The sequence below is a fragment of the Aquarana catesbeiana genome, linkage group LG03 (genome assembly GCF_042186555.1).
Source record: "Aquarana catesbeiana isolate 2022-GZ linkage group LG03, ASM4218655v1, whole genome shotgun sequence".
Lineage (NCBI taxonomy): Eukaryota > Metazoa > Chordata > Amphibia > Anura > Ranidae > Aquarana > Aquarana catesbeiana.
Window position 1 is genome coordinate 206,042,651 of NC_133326.1, and position 9,062 is coordinate 206,051,712.

Here is a 9,062-nt window from a genome sequence, read left to right on the forward strand (position 1 = left end):
TCGTCCTCCCCCTACCTTGGTTCCGGTCTCTGAGGATAATCTAAAGTACGAGATTAGTCAAATTCTGGATTCCCAGCTCTGTAAAGGCATTCTTTAGTACCCCGTGCATTGGAAAGAGTTTGGTCCTGAGGGGAGGTCTTGGATCACTGCATCTTAAATCTTCGCATCTCATCTTCTGAGGAAGTTCCATTTGATGTTCCCCTCCAAGACTGGTCCCAAGCGGGGGAAGTCTCATAAGAGGGGAGGGTACTGTCATGAATCTGCAGTAATACTTTAATGCCATGTCTGTCTGCTTTCCTCTGGTTGTGTATCAGCCTTAGGGCCTGCACTCTCACACCTGTCTGCTTAAGTAATCTTCCCTCAAGTATGGCTCCACCCCAGCTTCTAACTGGGAAGACTATATTAATCTGTGCACTGCAAGCCAGCCTCGCTGATCAATATTGTGTGTTTGAATTTGTGTGTGTGTCTTGCTGTGTGCTCTATGTCTGATTCTGTTTACCGTCTTTGGCTTGTTCTTGACTATCCTTGTCTGCTTCATTCCCTGACCTTTGGCATGTTCTTTGACTACCCCTGTCTGCTTGTTGCCCCAACCTTTTGGCTATCTCCTGACTATCCCTTGTTGTCCCGGTCTGCTGCTTCCTCTCTATCCTTCAGTAGCCTACCGTGAGCATAAGCTGGCAGACCCTAGGGGCCGCGACCTGGAGCCAGTTGCAGCAAAGTCCATCCCCACCACTAGGGGCTCTGGTAAACACCTGCTTGCTCTTAGACTCCGTGCCCTAGGGAACCTCATGCTCTAGCTCCCAGTGTGATTCATGTCGGTGCTCCAGAGGACCTGCTTTCCTGAACCACCCAGAGCCCCATCCACGGCAGTTAGCCTTAAGATCCACTACCTTAGCAGTGCACTCCTGACCCCAATGGTGTGCATCTGCCACCTGGCCTCAGGTGACCTGACAAGTAGAAGTTATTCACACATGACAATGCTGAGCGGAAATTTTGAGCACTTAATTCCTACTACATGCTACATTTGTAGTTTACACCATCCAGAGCCATTTGTTTGGTGTTACCATGATGGTCACTATTCAGTTATCATGATGATCCTGACTCACAGATGCTACTAATAGTTCCAAGTTTTCTATTGATGTTCAGCAATAAATAAATGTATTTTGTTCCATTTCTAATGCAATAATAAAATCATCTACACAGTGGGTAGGAGAAACTTTGATGAAGCTCAGGTTCCCAATCCAAACTCCATTGTGGTTATTGGGAGCTGAATATTAAAACCAGCAATGGCATGTTGTTCAGCAATGCAGATGCACATCAATCTTGACGAATCATTCTTACTGTCCCGCAAAAATAAAATAAAACAGCTGACTGCTGACACAATCTGCTTGTGTCACTTACTCTTGCTAAATGATACCTCCCAGACTTTCCACTAAATGAAAACAATGGCAAGGGGTCTCCCAGGTCATGTCATTGACCAAATATGGCTATGGTCATATTTCATCAATGTCATTGCCCAAACTTAACTATCTGGCCATACATGGTCAGTGATTTTGGCACTATGTTAATTTTTATTATTATAAATGATTAATATAGCACCAACAGTTTGCGCAGGGGTTAGGAAGGCCCTGCTCCTGGAATCTTACAATCTAATAGGGAGGGGCTAGTGGAACAAAAGGTAATAACTGTGAGGGATGAACCGATGGGAGAAATAGAAGATTTGGTTATTAGCTAAAGGCACGATAGGCTTCCCTGAAGAGATTAATTTTCAGGGATTGCCTAAAAGTGGTTAGCGTAGAAGAGAGCTGGACAAAATGGGGTAGGGAGTTCTGGAGGATGGGAGAGGCTCTGGAGAAGTCCTGGAGATGAGCATGGGAGGAGGAGACAAGGGCGCTAGAGAGCAGAAGCCTTGGGAGGAACAGATATGAGATATTTAAAGACAAGATTGGTCATGTAGTTTGAGGCAGAGTTGTAAATGGCTTTGTATGTTATTGTTAATGTTTTGAATTTTATTTGTTAGGCGATGGGATGCCAGTGGAGAGATTGGCAGAGAGGGGTGGTAGAATGGTTGGTAAGGTAGATCTTCACCCATTTGTTTACATGCCTGGGGATTCCTGGCCAGTAAATGAATGGGGCCAGGTGGCATTGCTGGATGCTAAGAATGCAGTCTGTGTCAGCACCCACTGCTCCCCTAACAACCATTGACAGCAATTAAGTTGTCATATGTAGTAGCAGTAGGAATACCACAATATACAGTATAACATCCTGCTCCCACTAACCAATGGCCAATGTTTGGTTGAGAATTGTAATCAGACTGGACCTTGAGCTCAACCCTACTTCTCAGATAACTTTGACTTATATTATTATTATAAACAGTTGTGTACTTTGGGCATATGAGATGCCTCCACTAAGACCAGCTGTCAGCTTTTGCCTCTGTGAGCACTAAAATGAAACTACTAGCAATAGCAATGACCACATAGTTTAATGAAAGTGATCGAACTGTTTTTTTTTACATACTTTACCATTCAGAATTAGCATCATCTTAGAAAAATGGAAATAGCATACATCAACATCCTTCTCCCATGTAACCCAGGGAGAATTAATTGTTAAACGTGGACCATTTACTCAAATTATTTCAGTTTTACTATCCAGGTTGTGTTGTCCACCTTACTGTATTCTGGTTCCTTATACTCTTAATATTTTTTTCATTTATTTTGCTATTAATCCAACTCGCTGTTGTTGTTGTTTGTGTGCTTTAACACACCTAAAAGTGAAATTGGAAACAATAATACTTTTTACCCTAATTGTTTTAACAAAATACCATTTTCTCATAATGTTTTTGTGACACCTTACTAATGTTGGACCACAAAATGAAGAGATATCTCAGAGACCTGTGGAAAATCATTAGAAACCTGTATTTTGATTTTCTACAGCAAAATGCAATAAAAGCCCTTAGTAAGTTTAAAAAATAACAGCACTGCATTTACACTTCAAAATGAATCAAGGGGTGGCTTAGAAAAAATATTAGTAGAATAAAATGTAAGACATTTACCAATTTCCTCTGTCATGTACATAGACAAAAAGAGTACCCATAATTTTAGGGATAATGCACACAAAAGAAAGCATTATAGCAAGGTGTCACTATTACTGTGTTTGATAATGATATAAAATTATTATTTGTTTTTTTATAAACTTGCATTCAGTAAAGTAACAACTTGCTAACAGATAGTGGGGTGACATTCGTGTTTTTTTCAATAATTTCCTAATTATTTCTGACAATATAAAAGTCCTTATCTGCATCATATTTTCTGAGTATATTTTCCACTGTTGGAAAGAGCATTGTTTAGTTCATTATAGGTTCCTTTGAGATGTGAGCATACTTACAAAAGGTTACATTTAACAGTGAACAATAGAGACTTGAAAGTAAAATATTGACTTACAGTGTGTGTGTTTATTGATCTACAGGTCTCCTGACAAATGCAACAACAGTACCCTGCAGAAGGAGTTCAAGCTTGTGAGAACAATGTACTTTAGACAATTTCACTGCTGTGGATCATCATCTTGTATGTCATCAACTCCGTCTGTTCCCCGGTATATCATAAAAGACTGCATAATTTCTCTACATTATGAGCTAAATTTTGTCCTTCCATGTAAAGGATCACAAGAGATAAGGATACTCTACACTGGTTCAAGATACGCTTGGGCATTAGCAATACAGTTCATGGTTAACATTTCATCGATGGTACGTGTAGACTTGATGTTACCGACTTGTTTGAAATTGAATATTCTATCAATTTGAAGGGTATTCGACCACCCCAATCAGCCTTAGAAGGAAGACTGTTTTGTCTACAAGAGGACTGAGGTGCAAAAGAGATTGACTTCTTGTGCCCTGGACTGTGTGAATTTTCTTATGTGTTGGATTTAAATAAAATAGACCAAAGAGTACAGCCTATGTTAAAAATGGACAAATACTTAATCTCATCAAGCATATTGGGATTACTTGTAAAAGTTTAACATGAATGCTTACTTATGATTTAACAAAACACACGTTCTCAGCATTTCCAAAACTGGGGTTTTACTATCCAGTGGACATCTATTGGGACATCTGCAGCAAAATGGATGCAGAATATAGCTCTTCAAAAAAAACTAAGAAACCTAATGGAGCATGGAGAAACAATAACAGCCTATGTTTTAAAACACATTTCACAAAACAGAAACTGTCTTAATGATATCTTTATTCCTCTGTACTTAGAATGACATTCCCATACTAAAACTCATTTTCACTTTTAACCAGTAAAATAGGCCTCTTCTACAATTCCATTTTGATAGATGAAATTGGATAAAACAGTATTTGCAAAAGAGCATGTTAGGTCACCTGTGGCCTCATTCGGTATACCATTTAGCACCAGAGAGAAAATTAAAGAACAAAAGTGACACTTGTTTGAAAGAGATCATTAAATGTATTTTGAAAAGCCTAAAGTTATATATTTAACAGTTTTTATATGTTGTATATTTGTAGAAAATCCTATTTAACAATTAACGTGGTAACTCTGCGATCAATGCCAGAGTTCTGTTGTGTTTATTACTTCAGTTGTCTCTGAAGTCACCAGTGTAGTTTGCTTTCTTCCATAGGGACGTTTTGGATGTAAAGCATGAGCAGAGAGGACTCTGTAGAAAAAGCAAAGAATAATGTTTATATAATATAAATGCATTCAACCATTGCACTGTTGAAAAGCATTTTCTTTTTTGGTTAATGCGTACTGGTAAAATTGTTGAATACATATCTATGTTGCTTTTCCACATTACTTTTAGCCCTGCTTACGAGTGCACATATTTTATGGCTTATTGGGATATATATGAAAGGTACAAGTCTGCCTTTAAAATCATATCATAAGTTATATCCAATAGGTAAATGATGAACTTAAGTAGCCTTAAAGAAAAAAAATGGGCAGATGATAGCTAGTATGAAAACTTCATCATGTTAAAAATGATGACCTTGATAATATCTTCATGTAGAAGATTCGTTTTTAAATTGGAGCAGATTAATATAGACACCTGACTTACATTTTTACTCCAGTCAAAAAACTACACTATGTTATTTTTGCATAGCGTGGAGCACCATAGGTACAAGGAATTGTTTCATGAATGTTGTAGTTCCATGTGCTGATATAAGCAAATATGCAGTGACAGTATTTAGGTTGGAAAAGAATTGTTTAGTAAAACATTAACTGTATTTGGTGGAATAAAGGCACTTGACAAAATTATTTGCTGGTACTGCTGCCACTTCTTTTTTGCCTATATCAGCAACTGGGAGCCAAAGGATGACTGTCATCAATAACACGTACCTCTGCAAAGCAGACCCATTTAGAGTGGGGGTTCAACTTATATAATTCTTGTTCTAAACTCACATTATAGATAGACAAATAGAAAGATTGGTGTTGATTCACTAAGATTTACCGCGTGTGATAAGGGTATCATGTTGCTCATTTGCATAAATGATTGCATGCGGTAAACTATGTACAATTCAACCAAAAAATAGCAATTATGAGGTATTTACCAAAAAAAAAGTGCCAGTAAATATTGCATAAAAAGCTCTTAAGTCCAATTCAAAAACGAACCAGACCGTTAAAAAGCTTGTGATAATTACCGTCAGAGTTTAGCTGGTGGTATCACATGTGGTATTTGTCAAAAAACCGCCTGGGGGTCCCCAGGCGGTTTTTTGACAAATAGCTGGTTGCTAAGCAGTGGGCTGGGAAGCCGGCCACCAGGTCCTTAACAAATGATGAGTGGGTTTCCCCACTGACAGCTGATTGTAAAAAAAAGCTGACAATAAAAAAAATGGTGTGGGGTCCCCCCAGTCCATACCAGACCCTTATCCGAGCATGCAGCCCAGCAGGTCAGAAAAGGGGGGGTGAGCAAGCACCCCCCCTGAACTATACCAGGCCACATGCCCTCAACATGGGGGGTGGGTGCTTTGGGGCAGGGGGCTTATTTAAGGGAGCTTCCAGATTCCTATTAGCCCCCTGCCTGCAGACCCTCACAACCACCGGCCATAGTTGTGGGGATGTGGCCCTTGTCCCCATCAACATGGGGACAAGGTGCTTTAGAGTGGGGGGGCAGAGCCCCCTGCCCCAAAGCACCCCCATGTTAAGGGCATGTGGCCTGGTATGGTTCAGGAGGGGGGCACTCATCATCACCCATCACCCCCCTTTCCTCACCTGCTGGGCTGCATTCCCACATAAGGGTCTGGTGTGTATTTTGGGGGGCCACACCGTTTTTTTTTTTTTATTTTGGCGTTTTTTTTTGTTGGCTTATATTTACAATTAGCTGTGAGTGGGGAAGGCCGATGACAGCTGATAAGCCATCTGTTGTTAAGGATGCAGCAGTCGGCTTCTCAGCCCGCTCCTTAGCAACAGCTCAATGCTGTAAATTACTGCATTAACTAATGCGGTAATTACCGCTAAATCTAACAAATACTGCATTCGGTATTTAACTACAAATTCTTAGTCAATGGAACACTTGCAAAGTGAAAAGGGCAGCAGGGGACAGGGACTGCAATAAAACCTGTAATAAATATGATGTTTTCCTTTTATCAAGTATAGCAAACAATCACAAAAACACAAAATTTGACAATTTTACATCTTTATCTATTCTGTAGACCAAGAAAACTGCTTGACACGTCACTTTTGGTGATGCATTGCAACCTGAAACAGAGCTGACTGTGGAAACCTACACTAATTAGAATGGAAAAATAAACAAGAATATTTTTTTACCCTTAGCGACCAATCATTTTTGAAATCTCTATTCTTGAGATTGCTTTAATAAGTGATAACTACTATGTTAACGGTCGGTTGTTGTTTTATTACTTTACTTTTTCTTCTGCAGCAGTCACATTTTGTTAAGTCAGCCTTGTTTCGGGGGCCACAGGTAAGGTAACATAAAGTTTGGGTTGGCTTTCAGGTGGATATTTCTAAATAAAAAAGCATATGCCATTATTCCCTGAATCAGAAAACGCTGTTTATATATATATATAGATATATATATATAGATATATATCTATATATATACACATATATATATCTATATATATATATGTATATATATATATAGATATATCTATATATATATATAGATAGATATATATATAGATATAGATATAGGTATAGGTATAGATATATCTATAGATATATTTATATATCTACATATATATATATCTATATATATATATAGATATATAGATATATATCTATATATCTATATATATATATAGATATATATATATATAGATATATATCTACAGTATATATATATATATATATCCCACTTGTACCTGAATATATATTGCCAATACTCTATATAATTTACCTCATCTATAGACCTAGTTTTTAATTCTACAGTTTCATGAATTAAAATATTAAATTTTAATTTTGTGACGCTTATTGCACAAGGTTTAAAACAGAGTTATTTTTGTGTTTTCCAGAGATTCTAGTGTGTTTCATATAAGTATGCTGTCTTCCTGACAGATGTTATTTTTTTAAGTATACCGTATTACATTACATTAGTCTTGCAACTATACATAATTACCACAATTAACCCTTTGATATTCATATATTTTGATTTTCTTTTAGATATTGCAAATAAACTAGACATTGAACTAAAGGCTAAAAATAGAGAACTCCTCTGTGGTCGACACTTATCATAAAACAAATAAAGAACAATACAGATACACCATTTGCAAACTGAAAAACCTTTGAAGATTGGAGAGATGGATAATTCAAATCATTTTATTGTAGGGCTGCTGTTGCAATTTTTTTTTAAGTTATCATGAGATTAAATATATTTTATCACAATTTGTTTTGTTCAATTCGTTTGACTAATATTGAAGTTATAGCTTTTTATTTTTTTTATTTTTTTTAAAGCACCATTTTAAAACATTTTTTAGTTAAAACAACATGCAATAAATGGTGTTAAATAATTATACCTTCCAGTGATAAGACTACAGACAATATTTACTGAAAGGTACGAGCTTTACTGTATATCAAACCTGTGTTCACTTTACATACCATATCAGAAAAAAAAAAAGAAAAACATTCAAAATAGCAACAAATTACTCATATATTTACTGCAGGTTTGGAGCAAAGACCGATTTGTTTTCTTTTATTATTAATCATCTGCTATTTTTCAGCTCATTGTATTAACTCCTTCACCTCACAGAGTTAGCCAACAGCATTTCTGACAGTAAAATAGCATTGAGTAGAAACTCCATACCATTTTTAAATTCATATACCACAACTTCCAAACAGTTGAGCCAATAGTTTTTGTCATTTAACATTTGCACTGTTGAATTGAGGTGCCACCTAACTGGTATTTTTCTGCCCTAGACAGTAAAGACATGACTTGATTGCAAAGACAGTGCTTTTCCCAGATAAAGTGGGGGCCTACATGGCATGTAATATCTTGCAGCATGATAAGTCCTGTCCATACTGTTTATTTTGATTCACATTTTCAGAAAACTAATGCCTTTTTTTAATACATTTTGTTGCATTCTGCTAAATGGCTATTAGATTATAATACAGAAAAGTGTGAAATAGGACATTTGTTTAGTTTTTTCTTCCAACTAGTGTATATGAATTTGAAAAAAGGTTTGGGTGGACATCTTAATAATTAAAAGCTAAATTTGCATAATGTGTCACAATTTACAGTAAATTGCCACAGTGTGCATTTTTTAAATTCATTATAATGGATGATAATAAATACAAGATATTTCTTGTAGATTTTAAACTCAGGGATGAAGGGGTTAATGTACATAAAATGAATCAAGTACTTATATTTTATGCACTCTGAACAGCTAAAGGTGTCCATTTTTATCGCTTTAAATTGTTTGCTGTTGTGCTGGTATAGCTAAATTATGAAAATAAAGATAAGACTTTTTTATGGAGCCTTTTGGTCACTAAAACATAATATGAAATATGCTTTCTGCACAAACTATGGGGATGTTGCAGTAAATTTGTGGGTGCCTTTTATGATTTGAAAGTACTTGAATTATGTGAAAGAGAACCCTG

The 9,062-nt window shown here is 36.7% G+C and overlaps 1 protein-coding gene across 3 annotated transcripts in view; it reads left to right on the forward strand.

Annotated features, from left to right (window-relative positions):
- The window catches only part of TAFA5 (TAFA chemokine like family member 5), an 805,723-nt gene extending 798,688 nt beyond the window's left edge, over window positions 1-7,035 (forward strand). For 2 of the 3 annotated variants that reach the window (XM_073619719.1, XM_073619720.1), the window contains one exon: window positions 3,466-7,034. In XM_073619719.1, coding sequence (XP_073475820.1) covers window positions 3,466-3,474 — 9 coding nt within the window. In that variant the 3' untranslated portion in view covers window positions 3,475-7,034. Of the gene's footprint in view, window positions 1-3,465 lie in introns of all 3 variants that reach the window. The other variant, XR_012242834.1, reaches the window with a different exon arrangement.
- Window positions 7,036-9,062: the final 2,027 nt, after the last annotated feature.